At 36.6% G+C, this 19834-nt stretch overlaps 1 protein-coding gene and 1 pseudogene across 1 annotated transcript; both read left to right on the top strand.

The window, feature by feature from the left end:
- The first annotated feature begins 8246 nt into the window (after positions 1-8246).
- LOC149260663 (disease resistance protein RML1A-like) lies at positions 8247-13073 on the top strand. The gene is made up of 6 exons (XM_089420937.1): positions 8247-9186; positions 9280-10369; positions 10476-10748; positions 10861-11603; positions 11635-11989; positions 12022-13073. The coding sequence occupies exons 1-6, from the start codon at positions 8585-8587 to the stop codon at positions 12688-12690; spliced, it is 3732 nt and encodes a 1243-aa protein (XP_089277063.1). The 5' UTR covers positions 8247-8584; the 3' UTR covers positions 12691-13073.
- Positions 13074-14923: 1850 nt separating this feature from the next.
- Positions 14924-16108, top strand: LOC149260662 (transcription factor MYC2-like; annotated as a pseudogene).
- Positions 16109-19834: the final 3726 nt, after the last annotated feature.

Raw genomic sequence — 19834 nt, 5'->3', positions numbered from 1 at the left:
CATTTACTACTAAAAAGGACCAAGTTTCTAAAAATAGAAATTTTTGAAACCCAATGATTGAATAATATGAAAGTGATCATATATTTTTCCTCCATCTCCAATGCATTCTCCAAAATATGCATGTAAATATAACCCATGGGGAAACTACAAAAAAATGAATTTTGGAAAACTTAACTGAAAAAAACTTATCCTATAACTAGAAATTTATATAAAATTAGTCTAATGCATTCCTTGATGAGACTTTTTTAATGTGATCACTCTACTCATAAAAGTATAAAATGTGGTTTGAGTCATCATGCCACTGCTTAACACATAATATCAATAGTAAAAGTCTCAAATATAATCTAAGTCATCACGCCTATTATTTCCTTGGGATTGAGAGGAGCTTCAATAAGATGTTGAAGATGTTGTTTTGAAGAAACATATTGTATAATTTGTGATTCCAAATCTCCTTCATGTCATCCCAATTTCTAACAATATCATTCTTAATAAGACATTTCAATGTAACAATACCCTTCTTTTATAACTAAGCTTAATTACTCAAATACGAATCTATGTTACATGAAAACAACTCAATGATTCCATATCAACAAACATTAATGTGGATGATTACTCTTAGAATATATAACCCTATAAAACAAAACTTAACCATTCCAATAAACAAATTTCCTTAGCATTAACCATATCCTAATTAGCTTATGTGGTATAAGTATCAATTGTGTCCCCCAAATTCTTCTCACTATAATGAAATTGTATTTTTAATCAATGTTATGTGCAAGCCAAAGAAGGAAGACTTCAAACAACTTTTTGAGTTTTAGTTTTAAAGAAAATAACATATGAGATTTTGATCATAGATAAGCCTACCCTTATTCTATCGGGTTGTAATCATATTGAAATTTAGATCATACACCTATCTAGGAATTAAAGGTAATGGAATATTGTTGATTTCCAAATAGATAGAGGTCTACGAAAATATTGTTATTTGATCTTGAGAAGGTAATCTTATACTATTTATTTGATTTGATTAGTTGTTGTTAATTTTTCATTTACATATTTGGATCAAAGAAAGTGTCACAAAAGTGGTCCAAATAATAATAACAAGTTTAGATAACAAATTGTAAAGGCTTATTTGAGTTGTCACCTCTTTCTTTTACCCATATCAACTAAATAATTAGTTCCCTTAGATGTTCTTTTGTAATTTTGACCTTTAACCAAGTTACTAATGTTTAGAAACATTACATGAATGTGATTCCTTGTTGGGAGAGTTGTTTTGGCCTTTATGTTGTTATTTAACAAGTCTCAAGTTCAATCCCTATCTTGGACATTATGGACATGTTGACCAGCCAAAATTGTTCCGCCAATGGTAAGGGGATCTCCCTAGTGCAAAGTCCCAATTAGAAATTACACTGTTTGGGATAGGAATCCCATCTGGTATGTGGGTACAACTGCCACCAAGTTGTTTTATAGTTTGTTTTGGACAAGATGAGCGATGTGTGAGAAAACTAATATAACTTCTAATAAAACACAAGTTAGAATAGCTTTATGAAATACTATACAAGTAAGATACAAAATATATAACAACAACTAAAGAAAGTGACATAAATCTTTAAAGGAAGAATGTGAGAATACTTTGATTAAGATGCATAGATGAAAGGAATAATACATTTATCACTTGTGAATTAGTTCACAATCGACAATGAAAATGAAAGCATGATTAACATTCAACTTCAAGTAAGATATGTGTTTTTAAATGAGAAAAAGATCTTTTTAACTTAACATGTGGAAAGAACAATCACATACCATCGAATCATCATGAGAAAAGTCACAAAATATTCAACAATACATGGATGAAATTGTTGCCTTAAATCAATAAGTTTCTAAATATTATGCTAAAATTTATAATGCACCATTACATGAAGCATCCATGAAATCCAATAGTGGAAGTACTAAGCTATAGCTTGATTTCTCAAAAGGATGTACAAGCTTTCCTAAACAAGGGGCTCAAATGGAGTCCAAAACTAAAAGTACTTTCTAACTAGCCATGAGGGTATATTTATACAAAATGAGTTGACTCTTCACCTCCCATGACCCTTCAACTTCCCTAATGTCTTTTAATTTTCCACATTACTTTTCATTTTCTCCCAATTTTATTTCTACTCTATTTCTAATTACATTATACTTTATTTACAAATTACAATAAAATATAAAAACCATTAATGACAAACTTCCTTTATGGAACCAACTTCATGATTTCCATGTTAGGAGCTTTCACTTGTAATTCTCTTGTGAGATATGTATGCCAAGAATTATATTCAAAGGCAACATATATGACCTTCTTTGACAACACTCTCTCAAACCTAATCTTTCACTCAAGGGCATCTGGAAGAAACATCTTTACCTTTGTTTGTATCTCGCTCCAAAGCATTAAGAACTTGGTGTGTAATTTCTTTGACTCCACAACATACTTTTCTATTGCATTTGTTGTAGGCTCTAAGTATTTTTGTGTAGAAACTTGCTTTATTGCATCAAACATATCTTGTATTTCTCTTTAGATTTCTTATTTGAGCCTCATTTCTCCTGTAGCACCAATGGAAGGAATTTTATGCACTTTAACATGGGACTCTAACCACTATGGAGCGTCTAATATGAATTAATCGTTCCAGCCATATCTCCAGTCAAATTTTCGTGGGATTGTACTAACATCTGAATTCTCCCTTTGTCTCTTTATGCATCCATTATATCTATTATTGTTAGGCCTATTGGTGCATCTAGATATTCGGTGCTCCATACATATATGTGATCTGCATCTTTAAAGGCCTCCTTCACCAACGCTCCTCTTCCTTTAATCTCTTTCTGCAACTATGATAGCTTTGATGCTTCTTTGTGGAGGACAATCATTTCATCACAAACTTTCTTTATGATTTACTCTAATGTTTTAGCTTCTTCTAAAATTGATGCCCAAAATATTCTTTGTAAGAACTTGCAGTGGACATGGTGGGGATCTTCGCTTGCAATCTTTCATTATGTTGTTGTGATGCTGCTATTTTTTTCTTCAATTCATTAAATTCTTTTGTTAGGTGCTCCACATTCTTTTTAGTCATAGCAACAAATGAACTTCCAATGAAGGCTGTCGTTAAAGTATTAGCATTGCTATCCATTACGATTTCTCTTTTAGTAGTAACAAATATAGTTTACATGGTTCTCTTACCAAGTATTTCCACCTTTCTTGCAAGATTATGTTCTTGTACTCATTGAACGTGAACCTTGAGAGATCTAATATTTTGTCCTCTTCTTCAAATGTGACTCCCATTTCATTAATTGGAAAGTGTCCTCTAGTGATAGGCATGGGAGGCCAGACATCCATAGGGGGAAAAGGTGCTTCTATTTGCAAGTCATTCAACATGGCCTCTTTTGTTGATTTATCAACTAGTTCTTTAGTAATTAATTATTCCTTGAGTTGTTTGGCCAACACTTCATCTCTTTTATTTGCTTCCTCTTTTTTTTATATCCCCTTTTCCTACTTCTTCTTCTCTTCTTCCTCTCTTTCTTTCTAGCTTCTTCCTCTTTCCTCTTCTTCGCTGCATCTTGATTTTTATTTTTTAGTGCATATTTCTTTTTCCTTTCTTCCTCCTCCATTTTCTTCATCTCGTCCTCCTCTTTCCTTTTTATTGCCTCTTCTTCACCTTGCTTATTGTTGGCGTCCTCCTCGACTTGCTTTTTCTTAGCTACCTCTTCAACTTATTTCTTAGTTTCCCATTCATCTCTTTTTTCCTTCAATCTTTCCTTCTTGGCACCCTAGTCATGTTTTCTCTTTAGCATAACTCTCTTTTCCTTTGAATCCATGTTCTCTTGTGACTCTTTATCTGAGTGTTCAAGGTTATCTATAGGCTTGGAAGTACTTATCCCTTGACTTGCTTCAACTTCCTTTACGACATGAAATTATTTATTCTCTTCACCTACCCAAGTAACTAGATTATATGCCCAACTATATTTTATTCTCAAGAAACGTTGGGTGGTAATACCCTTTGAGCCATTTCTATGGTACTCGATCTCTCCAAACTTGAGGCTCTCTAGCCCTGTTGCTTCAAATTTTGCTTCTTTAAATTTTTTTATACAGTATGACCCTATACATAGAAGGAAGGTGAGTCAAGGAGCTTTCTTTTCCTTTATCAACAAGTGAGTGAGCCCTGTAGTGAGTTGATACGCTACTTCTTATAAAACCACCTTGTCCGTGATGAATAGTGGCAACTAATGAGGGACACTATATGCACAAAATACCCTTATAAATGTAAGGTGACCCAATTTCAAATATATTTTGATATACCACAAAGATAATTTTTTTTGTGATTTGGATGTACTTCCCTCTATACCTTGTTTCCCAAAATTGCTTGCAACAAATGTGTACAGGTAGGATATCATGGGCAAAGTCTATCTCTACCCTAATTCTTCAAATTATAATTTAGCACATATGCCATCTAGCAAGTAGGAATCCATATAAAATTTTGGTTGCTCCCCTTCTGTCAGTTGTCTCAGTCTCCTAACATTTGACTTGAGTGAAGATCCTAAGAGATCAAGCCAATTGAAAATGGTTCCTTGTGTGGCACATGTATGTAACATGGTAACCCAACTCTCCTCAAAGAATTATGTGTCTCCTCTCCCATATATTCTACAACACATTTCCATCAGCAACTGGTATACCCTCCTGAGCACTTTAATCTTGTAGATTCCATCACTTTTCTTCCTGGATTTGCTAGGTTCTTGCCACCATGTCTTTAGAATCTCTTTAGTCGGTGTCTTAAATTTGCAATATCACTGTGGGTTGAGATTCTCGTGATGCTGAGACATGTTATAATATTTTGCAACGTCATGTGGTGTGTATGATGTCGATGATGTACCTTAGATGCTCTTGACTATCATGTTTTCATCATCAATACATTACAATATCCATTCAATGGTTTTTTCACATGGAAAAACATACATATGTGCAACTAGTTTATGAAACCATGACTTCTTAATATTAATGTAAACATCACAATCCTCTTCACCTTTAGGAATATTTTTCCCAGATAATGCTTGGTATATTACTAGCCATATTAAAGGCGCTAATTTTTCCACATAACACATAAATGTCCTTGTAAGTAGGCACTCTGACTCTTGGATTTTCGACCACTCCTTCTACACTGCTTTCTACTATCTTTTTTCTAGGCATTCTTCTTGTCATTAGTCCCATATCTCTCGTAGATGATGATATGTTGAAGCACTTGAGAGCAACAGTTCCTAACATTTGAAAGATATTCATGGAAACATACAATGTTACGAAAAAAACACAAAAGTATTCATTGTTCTAGCAAGTGGCACAACTTACAAATATTGCAAAGGTAGATTGCAATTGGCTTAGTTGTAGACTAAAGAGGTAGATTGTGATAAAAGAAAATTTAGCCAAGGGTAATGCTTATCACATTTGGAAAAGGAAAATTGCGCTTTAGCACTATCTTGAGAAAGAGTTACAGTATGCAATAGAGGGGGAAGCATGGATGTATGTTACATAGATGCAAATTGCAAAGGTAGGTTACGATTATGGGAATCAATAGTCAATCTTGGCACATTTTCAACTTGTGGAAGCAATATGCGATAAGGAAGGGATGAAAGTTAGTGGTGGCGAGAAAATTAGTTATATAGAGGGGAGGCTTGTTGTCATATATTCTACCGATGTGATAAGGGGAAGGAGTATTAAAATGACACATATAAAAAATGACTGTGTATGGAATGAGGGTAGGATTTGGCAATAAGGGAATGAAGAAGGGTGTAAAGGAAGGTCTTATACACAAACACACACACACACACACACACATATAAATAAGGTTAAGTGGAATATGCGTCATTGGGGAGGTGAAACATTGCAGGAGAACAAAATGAAAAAGGAAAAAAAAAGACAAAATTAAAAACTAAAAGGGGAGAATGCACTAACTTACCAAGATCTAAACGTTATTGTCGCAGTCACGAGTTGCAGGGTTAGTTCACAATTTGAGGAGGCTCTTTGCATTGTATACATGAGAACTCATAAAAAATGAGGCAGTAGAAATGAAATGGGGGGGAGGAGTTGCTCCTTAATATAGGCTTTGAGCCACACATGTGAGGATAAGGCATAATAAATGCGCTCTCGCATGAAGAATCTCAAAGAACGGTATGTTAGTGCAAATGATTTTCGTAGTCAGAAACTAAAATGATAGAGTGTGATAACACGATTTAAGCTATGGGGATGCCTCGTTATTGTGGATCTTGAATGCATAGTTGCATTGTGACTAGTTGCAAAATTGAGAAGGTAAGTTGTGATAAATACTTTAGGAAGATTTTGATAATTGAAAAGAAACTTAGAGAAATCACAAGGTAAATAAACTTAGAAGAATCGTGGCAATTTGTCCATTGGAAAGTTCAAGATAGGGGACTCCAAATTTTGAGAATGTTAAAAATTTGGTGTTGTTGTAGAACTACAATAGGACACAAAGACGGGATTTCTAGACCCATGCAATTTAGTGGGTACCATAACATTCAATTACAATAAGATATTTTTCACATCCATCTTGTGAGCCTTGGATCAACATCCTTATAGAAATTGAGTATTTCAGGCTTTAAGGTTGACACAAACATATCTTTGACATATTGTCACAAATATTGAATCCTTTTAATTTTCATCCTCCATTTCCATTGGAATGTTGTTGATGTTTTTGTCCAAGGTTATTAATAAAGTTGATGTATTTTCTATACTTTTCCAAAATTTTATATATCTTAATATTTAATCCCACCCACCTCCTCTTATAGTCTAAGTGTTTTACACGTGTTTGTACATGCATGATGTTGTAATGGGAAAACTTACGAGTATAGGCAAGAGAAGACATTTCGTAGTGTGGGAAAACTATGAAACATGTAAGTTAGTGAATGTCACTCACTCAAAAAAAAAGGAACAAGATTAAGGGATTAGGGTTGTCATTATGGTATATGCCACAAGGAACACATTGTGACCCACCATGTAATAATTTTATGCATAAGGCTCCTTTCTCTAATTTAACGCAATTCCATTCTCTCTTATCCTACCACCATTATCGAGTGGGATCATGCCATGTTCATAAATCTAGAGCATATTAAGGCCATTATGTTGTCACTCCTTTTGTAAATGAGCTTCACCACTATGACATCATCTTGAGCACAAAGAGAATATGAGAAATGTGCTAACGTTTATAAGGAAATGCATATTGGAAATTCATACCTTTGTTACACCATGTGATGTTTGTAGATCGACAACTATGTCTAGACCTTTTAGATTCACTGAGAACTCCTCCTCTCACTACCTTCCTCTGTGATGTGACTAGATCCTGACTAAAGCATTAATGTCAAGTGTCTTAATATGACACATAATCTCTGATTTAATTATGCTAATTTAAGAGTCTTCTTCTTACTTTTCAAATTGTTGTTTAAACCCATTAAAACATATAAAGGATCTTTTGAATTCAATTGTGAGAACCATTAAACATATGATATGTTGTTGATACAAAGAATATTGCTAGATTAGCTTTGAGGTATGAGTCTCCAATAACAAAAAAGCTCACTTGTAACAACACAAGCTCAATTAATATTTGAAGGAGATATAATGACTTAGTTTGGTTTGGATCATAAATGGCAACATAGAGACAAGGATGATGGGTTAGCATGTGCAGGCCATAGGCCGTTTGTGGTGCAATATTGAGCCCAACTTGTCATGCTACTTTGTTGTGTTGTCTTCTTTGTTCCTCGATGGGTAAGTTAGTGGGAATTAAAAAATTAGTGAAACTTATGTATAGTTTGTGTGTTATAGCCAATGCTTTTGATATTAAAAATTTCATTCCTTGTATAAGGAAATTGGATTTGTAGGAAATTGGAGGGCAAATCAAGAAAATGCACAAAAAATTGATACATTTAGGTGGAGATTATCAATGAACAAATTAATAAGAGGAAGCAAAATGAGTGGGAAAAATTACAATGATTTTGTGGACATGATTAATTGGGTTAAACTTTTTTCTAAAATATTTTGATGATTATGGCATCTAACAATGTGAACCGTCCATGTCAAAGTGTTTTGCGTGAAGAACGGGACAACCAAAAGTCTGGCCGCAATAGAAACAAACGAATGGGATTCGATTACCACTTGCTAAGAAAAGTCTGGACGGCAGACGCGTAAACTGCGGGGCTTCTTCACATGTCCGTGGATACCATCTGTTCTACATAAAAAGAGTTTGTTTGGTCCCAATAAAGCAATCATATTTGTGGCAGGGAGATCAAAGCATCTCTGTCAACTGTAAAGTGCCAATACTCAATAATGCAGTGACAGAACTTCATACTTTCACCGTTCACATTAGGCATTAGTTCCTACCAGATAAATTCAGTAACCCACCAGATTTCAGTGCTGTTTTGTTTTCAATCCATATGCTAATTACCCTTGAGGTCTTGACAGTTGGTAGGTACTCTGCACTCTCTGAGACCATTCACACAAAAATATTGAAGTGAAGACCGCTTTCTCTGCAAAACATCTTCGATCTGCTTCTTAGTTCCAATGGCACAAGTTAGCTTGACCCCAGCTCGTGACGCTACATCCTGCGCATCCTCCTCCACATCCCACTCACATGACAATACCAACAGCTATGTCTATCAGGTTTTCATTAATCATCGCGGACCTGATGTGAAGAAAGGTCTCGCCAGCCATATTTATCATCGTCTTAAAGCCCTTGGAGTAGCAGCATTTTTGGACCAGCAAGAATTGCAACAAGGAGAGAACATGACTCCTCAAATCGAAGGGGCTATTCGAACAGCTTCGGTCCATCTCGCCATATTATCTCCAACATATGCCGAATCAAGCTGGTGCCTCAACGAACTCGTATTGATGTTGGCTTCGGGCGCTACGATTATCCCGATTTTCTATCATGTCAGCCCTGGGGAACTTCGGCGGACGCAGGCCAGAGATGGAGTGTATGCTCGACTCCTGAGCATCCTCCAGTGTATCTTTCTATGTGCGCGGGACGAAAGTGGAGGGTATGCTCGAGCCCTGCGGATGCTTGCAAAGAAGCCACGGCATGACTCCAACACTATTAAGAGATGGAAGGATGCCCTTTTCTCTGTCGCAGAAATAAGCGGTTTTGAGCTCAACGCGTGCAACGGGTAAGGGCGCCTCCACTTCTTAGTTTTTTATTTGCTGGATTAACAGCAATATCATACTTACTAGTCATTTTATTGTGAATTAATATTATTCAGTGCCGACGAGGGGCAGCTCGTGGAGGAGGTCGTCCAAAAAGTTTTGCAAGAGGTTCGCAGGCCCCCTCTGGATGTAGCTAAATATCCAACTGGCCTGTGCAAAAATGTAAAAGGCTTGGATGATGTCATAGCAGCCGCGAAGGGGGAGCCTCGCATTGTGGCAATTGTGGGTCTTGGCGGCATTGGAAAAACGACTGTCGCCAAAGAAATTTTCAACCGTGAAAGGGAAAAATTCAATCGATCTTGTTTTTTATTTGATATCAGATCCAAATCTTTAGATTCCCTGCAGAGTAGCCTTCTTGAGGATTTGGGTGTACCAAATGTACAAATAAAGAATGTTGACGAAGGCAAATCCAAGATCAAAATGCATCTATCATCCTCTCAGCAGGCCCTTGTGGTTTTAGATGATGTGGATCATATTGATCAGCTGGATGCATTACTTTTTCCGCTTAAAGATGTCATTCATCCAAAGAGTTTGATTTTAGTTACGTCTCGCAATAAAGATGTGCTTAAAAGCTGGGGGATAATAGAGTCATCCATTTACACCATGCAAGGCCTCAGTCCAGAGCACTCGCAAGAGCTCTTTTGCTTGCACGCTTTCGGTCAGACCCATTCTGTAGTAGGATTTGTGGAAGTGGTTCAAAAGTTTTTGAAGGTATGCAACGGATTGCCATTATCTCTTAAAGTACTTGGGGCGCTTCTTCGTGGAAAAGATAAAATAGAGTATTGGAATGAACAATTGTCCAAGACTTCCAAAATACTTCCCAGTGATATACAAAGAACACTTCAGATTAGTTATGATGCTCTGGATGAAGAGGAGAAGCAGATATTCTTAGACATCGCCTGTCTCTTCATAGGGGAAGATAAGGATACTGCCATAAGAGTATGGAACGAATCTGGCTGGTCGGGATCGCTGGGTTTTTGGAAGCTGGAAAACAGGTGCTTGGTGGAGGTGGACTGGGAAAACTGTCTGAGAATGCACGACCACATTAAAGATCTTGGCAGATATCTGGCAAAGGATTCAAAATATCCGCGTCGGCTTTGGCGACTGACGGACGAAGATCTTTATAATGTGGCTGAACAATCTTCTGTGAGTATTTTGAAGCTTTCGGCGGACTTTCTAAATAACATTGTGTTATCCGTATTTTGAAGTTTTAAATTCTTAAAACTCTCCAATATGGTCAATCTTGTTTCAGGTGCGTGGAATTAGCATGGTTCATGGAAATGTCCCTGATCAATCTTTCGAAAACCTTTCTGGCATTTGCAACCTAAGTGACTTGCGGATTCTTAGGGCTGAAGGTTATTTTGTTGAACGCGTATTCAGCAGTAGAGAGCTACCGAAACTAATGTTTCTCCGCTGGGAAAACTGTCCGAGCTCCTCGTTACCTTTCTCGCTTCCCATAAAGAATTTAAGAGTGTTACATATAGAGGGGAGAAAATTGAAAACACTGTGGCAACATGAATCTCAGGTAGTTTTGTTGATTTATTTACACGTCTCTTTACTTTTTTCTTCAATTTGTAAAAGGTTGTTTGAACTTAAGAATTCCAGAGTGTCAAACCAACTGTATGTAAATATTGCAGGCACCTTTGCAGTTAAGGAAATTGTATATTGATGGTCCTCTTTCAGAGGTTCCAGAGTCCATTGGCAAGCTGAAGCACCTAGAAGAATTTGTCCTGTCCAAGAGTGATCATGAAAGTTTGCCAAAGGAATTTGGTAATATGCATTCCCTGAAACATCTCAGCTTCTACCATTGTTATAAGATGAAGTTGATGCTACAGTCAATTGGGAACTTGACGGGCCTTGAAACGCTTCACCTGATGAACTGCTCCAGCTTGCAGATGCTCCCGGACTCGGTTGGGAACCTGACGAGCCTCCAGAGCCTTGACCTGCGCTCGTGCTACAGTCTGCAGACGCTCCCGGACTCGGTTGGGAACCTGACGGGCCTCCAGAGCCTTGACCTGCGCTCGTGCTCCAGTCTGCAGACGCTCCCGGACTCGGTTGGGAACCTGACGGGCCTCCAGAACCTTGACCTGCGCTTGTGCTCCAGTCTGCAGACGCTCCCGGACTCGGTTGGGAACCTGACGGGCCTCCAGAGCCTTGACCTGCGCTCGTGCTACAGTGTGCAGACGCTCCCGGACTCGGTTGGGAACCTGACGGGCCTCCAGAGCCTTGACCTGCGCTCGTGCTCCAGTCTGCAGACGCTCCCGGACTCGGTTGGGAACCTGACGGGCCTCCAGAGCCTTCACTTGGGCTCGTGCTCCAGTCTGCAGACGCTCCCGGACTCGGTTGGGAACCTGATGGGCCTCCAGAGCCTTCACTTGGCCTGGAGCAAGCCTCCAGAGCCTTGACTTGGGCTGGTGCTACAGTCTGCAGACGCTCCCGGACTCGGTTGGGAACCTGACGGGCCTCCAGAGCCTTGGCTTGCGCTGGTGCTTCAGTGTGCAGACACTCCCGGACTCGGTTGGGAACCTGACGGGCCTCCAGGGCCTTGGCTTGGGCTCGTGCTCCAGTCTGCAGACGCTCCCGGACTCGGTTGGGACCCTGACGGGCCTCCAGAGCCTTGACTTGTGCGAGTGCTCCAGTCTGCAGGCGCTCCCGGACTCGGTTGGGAACCTGACGGGCCTCCAGAGCCTTCAGTTGCGCTCGTGCTCCAGTCTGCAGACGCTCCCGGACTCGATTGGGAACCTGACGGGCCTCCAGCCTGCAGACGCTCCCGGGTTGGGAACTTGACGGGCCTCCAGCGCCTTGGCTTGCGCTGGTGCTCCAGTCTGCAGACGCTCCCGGACTCGGTTGGGAACCTGACGGGCCTCCAGGGCCTTGGCTTGGGCTGGTGCTCCAGTCTGCAGAAGCTCCCGGACTCGGTTGGGAACCTGACGGGCCTCCAGCGCCTTGGCTTGTGCGAGTGCTCCAGTCTGCAAACGCTCCCGGACTCGGTTGGGAACCTGACGGGCCTCCAGGGCCTTGGCTTGGGCTGGTGCTCCAGTCTGCAGACGCTCCCGGACTCGGTTGGGAACCCGACGGGCCTCCAGAGCCTTGACTTGTGCGGGTGCTCCAGTCTGCAGACGCTCTCGGACTCGGTTGGGAACCTGACGGCCCTCAAACGTCTTCTGTTGAGGAGGTGTTCCAAATTACAGATGTTGCCCAATGTGGAGCATTTGAGCTCGTTGGAGGAACTTGATGTGTTCGAATGTCCCAACCTGCAATGGAGTGAGGGAGTTGTCGAGCGGCTGCGCCAACGACTGGGAGAAGACTTCGTGGAAGGGAGAGAAGTCTCTGAGGAAGAGAGCTTTGAAGGATACTCTGATGAAGAAGAGAATTCTGAGGAAGAAGCGAATTGTGAGGAAGTAGCAAGCGAAGAAAGCATGGAAGGATACCCCGAGGAGGAAGCAAGCGAAGGTAGTAAAATATGAAAGCATTTCGTAATTACAATATGGGTAAGTGGCCACAGTGCTCGCTGCGGGTTGCATGGAGGTTTAAAGGCATGTCATAAGTAAGCTTTAAAGGCATGTAATAACAAGCCTGCAAGATTTGTTTTATTAATTAGGTGTGTAAAATAGTGAGACATATTTACGTCATGTCCCTAATCTCTTTCAGTGGCGTGCGTCTGATTTGTTTCATAGTATTATCCTCTTCCTTAGGAAATAAGACGTGTTATGGAAATGTATTACAGGCTAAATATGTATTATTAACGTTACATTATATTGATGTTTTTAACTGAACATTCTAAACTGAAGGAATATTGGTGCTTTTGAGCAGAACTTTGATCTCATTGCACACAAACTTTAACTGAAACAAACTATTTGTGTTTGCGTTTTCAAGCCATTTTAAAAATGTGTGCAGCTTTGTTTCTGGAAATTAAAGTTGATTAAGAACTTTTTGCAATGTTGAGAATAATTTAAATAAAACATCAAAATGTCTCTTGCAACACACATTACATTAAATAGCATTCTGAGTTATGTCTCTTGCAATACATTACTTTAAATAGCATTCTGAGTTATGTCTCTTGCAATACATTACTTTAAACAGCACTATATTACTTTAAATAGGAATATTCTGTGTTAAATATTAACGTTCTGAGTGAGGTCTCTTGCCATACATTACTTTAAATAGAAATATTATTGAGTTATGATAGGTTTTCACTATTTTTTTCAAATAATGAGAATATTTTTGAAGTGTATTTTAAAATGCTTTTAAATATCTCATTTTTAGGTTTATTTTTAATTGATTTATATGTTTAATACTATATTATAAAGTAAAATAATTTTCATAATACAATTTTTTAATTTTATAAAATTTAAATTATATTTAAAATTTTTATTATGTATTTTAAATTTACATTAATAGGCATTCCTTTGCGGGGCTGCGCTGGACACATCTAGCAAATTAAAGAGACTTATTTTCGTCGTCTTCCCTTCAATAATAATTTGACACATGGATGCTAGCCCATGAGCATGATGATCGAAGAATTTGTCGGATTATGCTTCAATGGGAGATACTATACATAGACCCTAAGCGTTGCAGCAAGGCTACAACATGGCTTGCTCAAAGCCACCAAATGCCAGAAACTACTATTGGAAATATCTCTGGAAACAACCTTCTGAGTACAAATGCCCCCCTTTCCAGCGCGTGCTTGCACTTACAAAAGACCGATTTTCTAAAGCAATGGGTTCTTCTTCTTAACAACAATAACAACAAAAGGGTGTGCCCATTTCGCATGCTTTGCACTTACGTTATAAGAGGCTCATGAGACCTGTTAACAATGGTTGAAATAGAAGAGTCCCATGGCCTCAAAAAAAAAATGAGACTTCTCAAGCCCCGTGCGACAAGAAGACGAGGACAACGAGGATGAAGAGGAGGATAATATGTCTTTCGCTACTTGGCGAGCCTCACCCACCAGGCATACTTGGATCTGAGCGAGCATTACATCCAATAATACAAGATGGGCATCAACCCCGCTGTGACAAAGGACTCTCTCTACTTGTTCTATTGGGGTTTAGGGGGGTTGGATGTGAACTGGGTTGAATTTAGTTTGGTGAGAGGTGGATTAATTTATGATGGGTATAACTCCCACTTCCTCACCCTTAAACCCTAGCAGTGATATTATTCCTTGGATGTTCTGCCATGTTGTGTAGCAAATGGAGATGAGGTTGTGTGTGTGATGTTTGTTGTTATATATTCTTGTATGACATTTGTCGTGAATGAATCACCATCTTTGAAACCCTTCAAAGCAGGCTCTTAATTCACCCATTTATGAAGAGTTGTTCTTTGCACACATAATCAGAGGATTGTCTACTAATTAATGATTTTCTTGCTATATAAGGTGAAAGCAAGTGTGCTCTTATATATGGTCAAATTAATGAACCACTTGGTGCTCGTGCACTTGTTGGGCTTATAGGATTGACTGTTGTAGAGCATTTTTGAGACATCGAAGGCCAAGATGTGTTACTCTTCATTAACAACATTTTCCATTTTACACAAGTATGATTGACATTGTATTTGATATAATGTTTGTCTCTGTTTTAGTTATTTGGGGAATTTTAGTTTTAAAAAATTGTCACAAACTTTTACAGTCTTGTTATGTCATTCAAGAACCATTGTATTTAAATATCACCATCACAAACTAACAGTTTTACAAAGGATTAGCTATGTCCTAATGAATTTGACATCAACGCTGACATTAGCATAACAAGAAATTGTTTTCATCTTATTTTGTTTAACAAGAAAACTCTCAAGTGTCTGCTTTGGTGGGACATATTCCTTCAACTGTTGAGAACATTTCGCGGGCCTCCACTACATTATTATATGTGACAAGCAAACAATAGGCATTTGTGTTATCTGTGAGAAGCAAACAAAAAGCATATGTGTTATCTGTGACAAGAAAACAAAAAGTAATATGTGTTCGATGAACAAAGTTCTTTAGTGGTTAAAAATGACAAATAATTTTTGCATACTCTTAACTCAGGAGATTGAAGCCCTTGAAGTGCCCGCCATCCATATTACAGAAACAGTAAACGGTGCAGAACCACAAACCCACACATTGGGTTTTAAAGGCAATGAAAATAACTTGATAAAGCCAACAATAAAAGAGGATACCATTGGTTTACCATCTAATCCACCTGATCCAATTGCTCTAGGAGGCTTGCGCTCTAGCATTAATTCAGAGATGCTTGATGTAGAACCCTCTGCCTCAATTAAAGATTCAATGTTTGTTGTGGTCAAGAGAAAGCCACAAAAACGTGGGAGAAAGCATGCAAATGGTCGTGAAGAGCCTATGAATCACGTTGAGGTTGAGCGACAAAGGCATGAGAAATTGAACCAGAAATTTAATGAGCTTCTTACCATGGTTCATAATGTGTCAAAATTGGAAAAAGCTTCTCTACTCGGTGATGTCGTTGCTTATATCAAAGCACTATGTTCCAAACAACAAGATTTGGAGTCTGAGAAGGTTGAATTGTAGTTTTAAATTGACACCATAAAGAAGGAATTATTGATGAATTTTTTGAAGTTGGTAGGTAAAGAAACAAAAGATATTTCATGCATTGACCTTAAAGGTTTTAACGAGGGGAAATTCCTTGGCTTGAATTTAGAAGTCTGCTTTGTTGATCGGGAGGTGATAATAAGAATTCAATGTACTAAACATAACCATCCTATTGCACGATTGATGACAACACTGGAAGAACTTAATTTGGAAGTCCTCCATGCAAGTATTTCTACTGTGAAGGATTCTTTAATTATCCATTCAATGTTAAAATGACCATAGGTTTGTACATGGAAGGCCACCTTCATTATTTCCTGCTTTGTAAGAAAGTAACTAAATCTTTGAATTAAGTAGTGGAATATCACTACAATATTGAGAATTTTCCTTTGTGTGCTTCATTGTGAATTATGTTTCAAATAGGAAATGGTGATGGTGTCCTCCAACACCATTTTCCTAATGAAAACACCATTTTGTAGCATAATTCAAGATTTTTTTATAGAATTAAAGGATAAGGACGGTGTACAATATCATAGCTTAATGTTGCTTATTCACTCAAGCAACTTATTATAACATGTATTTTATTCTTAAAGTGACAAATTATGGTGCAAAGAACATTGTGGTGGTCTTTCCAAAAAACAAAGTTGACTTCAAAAGAGTTATTATGAAATAATCCCCTCATTTTTATCATGTGAAAAACAACTCCAGATGGCCACAATGTATTGCCAAGGTGGTTTTACAAAGGAAACATTGCAAACACAATTCAAAAGCAAAAATGTCTTTTCTGTGGACTATTCGTTTTCAAAGCCGGGATCTGAAAATTTCTTGACTTTGTAGAGATTGGTGATTTCAATATAATTGTTGGACAAACATGGTGGTAGTTTTTCTTCTTTGTAAATAATTTTATTTGCTTTGGTCACAAATTGGTAAATGTTTTACATGCATATGCATGCATCACATTTGTTTTTTTTTTTTTATCCATATCCTTGTGATAAAGCAACCGAGATTTCCTTTAGTTCATAAATCTTCTTAATGCAAAGAAATTACGATCTATTCTTGACTGTGTGCAGGTAATGAACTACTCAAGGGTTATTTTAGAATTTGCATTGGTCTCAACATGATGCTGGTAATTTTTCCTAGATCTTTTCCCATTATCTAAATATAAAATTAGGCTTAGTCCTAGGCATTTAAGGGAATGTTATCCTTTGTAAGGATATAAAGTATTCAATTTTGTAACTTATTTTAATCATTGAATAGTATTGATTTATAGCTTAGTGTGATTGTAGTATATATTATAGCTAAGGAATTTTGTTCACAATTTTAATGTTCTGGTCAGTGTCCATGAAATCGGATTTCAAAGAAGTTGGAAGTAAGCTAAACCCTAACTCTGTTTTGTAAAAATGTTCTTGAACATTTATCATAGTATCCTTTGATTTTTTCTTATTTTCCCATTTTTAAATTATTACCCGTTGACTCTTCTTGTAGTAACTATTCCGCGAAAACAGAATGTGAATGACTCCATGATAGGAGAAACTCTATCAAGAGGTTTCTTTATCATAAATGTTAATCAAGGGAAAAGTGGTGCCTAATGTACCAACACATATTTCATAATTTAAATGCTTGAATACTAGGTTCTTGGGTTCATATGGTACTAATGTTGAGATTGCAATGAGGCTATAAATAAAAAGGATAACTTGGCAAGTTGGGATTTATGCAACTACTTTCAAATTGTACTATGAAATTAGTCTCTTCAACTAGATTATTAATAATAAATAATCCCTAGGGATGCTTATTTAGAATAATACTCCTTTTTAATGAATAGCATATTGAGAATTATTAAAATGTGTTATAACTGTAGAATTAAAAGACTAGCCTCTCATTTAATAAGAATGTGCAAATATCGTATACCAAAAAACTTGAGTGATTCCATGTGACATTGGGTCGTTGTGAGATTTTCTTGGCATAAACTTCTAAGTAATTATGATTGCATGGTCACATGATGTTGTGGATTTTACCTTTTAAATGATCAATTAAGCACATCTACTTGTTTAATAGCCCATCCAAGACAAAACAATTTTACCCATCCAGAAGTAGATCTCGGGGTGCATGTCCCTAGATGGACTTGCTAGTATTTTTTTTCTTTCTCCATCTCCTTATGGGATCGTGCAAAATGCATGTGTATCTGCTCTCTCCATCTCCTTATGGACTCGAGAAAAATGCATGTAAGCATTAGCATTCATTGTTTTCCATAAAAATATAGTAAACTAGTCAAATAAATGAAATGCGAGTGTGTAGTGGTTGACTTACCATTCACAAAATTCAAAGTGCAGTAAAATTCAAATGTGAAGGAGAAAGAGTCAGATTCGGAAGCAAACAATCAAATTTGAAGTGGTCATAGCACTGAAAAAGGCTTAAAAATAGAGAAGTAGAGTTGGAGCTTGTACATCTAGAGGAGGATTTTCGAAGATGAAACTTTTCAAGTGCAAAATCATGGGAATGAATCTTTGGCAATCCTGAGAAAAGCAGGCCCAAGAGATTAATCAAATAACATAGTTACCGATCAAACGAGAACTATTACCTCGAAATGGGTACTCGAGCCAAAAAATCCAAAAAAAACATGAAAAAACAACCCCAAAATAAAAAGTGTTGCTTTTGCATCCATTTTTTTTTCAGAGTAAATTTTCAATATTTTTTAAAAATAACAGTAAAAAAAATAAATTCCATTTTGTTTGGTGCAAAAAACACCTTGAAATTGAAAAGTGTTGATGCCGGAATAACGTCTTTTTTGCAGGGTACATTTTCAATATTTTTTTAATAATGACGTTAAAATTAAAATGTTGTGACTCTGAAAAACTTTAAATTTCCAATGATTTTCAAGCATGACATTAAAGATAAAATATCACATCTTTGAAAAGCCTTAAAATTCCAATGATTTTTAAGCATGACAATAAATTTAAAATATCACTTCTTTGAAAAACCTTAAAATTCCAACAATTTTCAAGCATGGTGCTAAAATAAAAAATTATAATTGTTTTCAACCATAACATTAAAGATAAAATATCACGACTTAGAAAAACATTAAAATCTTGACAAATTTTCAACCATGGAATTAAAACCAAAGATTATGACTACAAAACAATCTTAAGTTTTCAAAATATTTCAAGCATGACATTATGGAAAAAATTTATGACTAGAAAAACTTTAAAAATGAAGCCCTGAATGAAAAAGTTTTTATACCAAGAGTATTTTTTTTAAATGCTAAATGTATAGCAATTTTAAAATCTTAGCCTAAGACAACTTGATACATTGCAATTTTTTTTTAAAATCAACTACTAAATTGACACACAGTGTAGGTCAGCTCAACCCATTGTAATGAAAACTTAAAGACCAACCATGAAATTAACACATTGTGGCGCTAACTCGATTCATTATAACAAAAACATTAAAATCATCTAACAAATTGCACATTATGGGATCGGGTTGCTAGACAAGCATTGACACAGACCTTACAATAGATATATATATATATAAGAAAACAAAATTCAAATATTGAAAAAAAAAAAAAAAAAAAAAAAACAAGTAATAAAACATTAAAAACATGACAAAAAAAATCAAATATAAAAAATATATAGTAATGACATAAAAAAAAAAAAAAAACTATAAAAAGTAAAAAAAATTAAACATACCATGTAAAATTAAAAAAAAAAAGAGTAAAATAAAATAAAAACCAAATAAAAAATAAGAAATAAAAAATTGAAAAAAAAAAATTACAAAAATTAAATACAACATCAAAAAAAATTTAAAAACTTAACCAAAAAAATAAAAAATCCCTGACCACCCGAGGCCAAATGGCCAGGGGTGGCAAGGGGACGATTCATGACAAAAAATTAATTAAATATCATAAAATATATAATAAAAAAAAAATCAGAATTAACTGTAAAAATGAAAAATTTAAATAAAAATAAATAAATAAATAAAAAACAAATAGAAAAAAAGTTAAACATATATATATATATATATATATATATATATATATATCATTAAAAAAATAAATAAAAAATAAAAAAACCACTTTTTTT

Source organism: Pinus tabuliformis, chromosome 6 (genome assembly GCF_031772625.1).
Source record: "Pinus tabuliformis cultivar Carrire ecotype Pingquan chromosome 6, CPIR1, whole genome shotgun sequence".
Taxonomy (NCBI): domain Eukaryota; kingdom Viridiplantae; phylum Streptophyta; class Pinopsida; order Pinales; family Pinaceae; genus Pinus; species Pinus tabuliformis.
The sequence above is the reverse complement of the archived record's forward strand: the minus strand, read 5'-3'. Positions and strand labels throughout refer to the sequence as shown.

Bases quoted from the DNA above. Each gene is read 5' to 3' on its own strand.
- LOC149260663 (XM_089420937.1), top strand. From the start codon at position 8,585: ATGGCACAAGTTAGCTTGACCCCAGCTCGTGACGCTACATCCTGCGCA. The intron at 9,187-9,279 runs GTAAGGGCGCCT...AATATTATTCAG, and splicing joins GAGCTCAACGCGTGCAACGG to TGCCGACGAGGGGCAGCTCG. The intron at 10,749-10,860 runs GTAGTTTTGTTG...TAAATATTGCAG, and splicing joins TGTGGCAACATGAATCTCAG to GCACCTTTGCAGTTAAGGAA.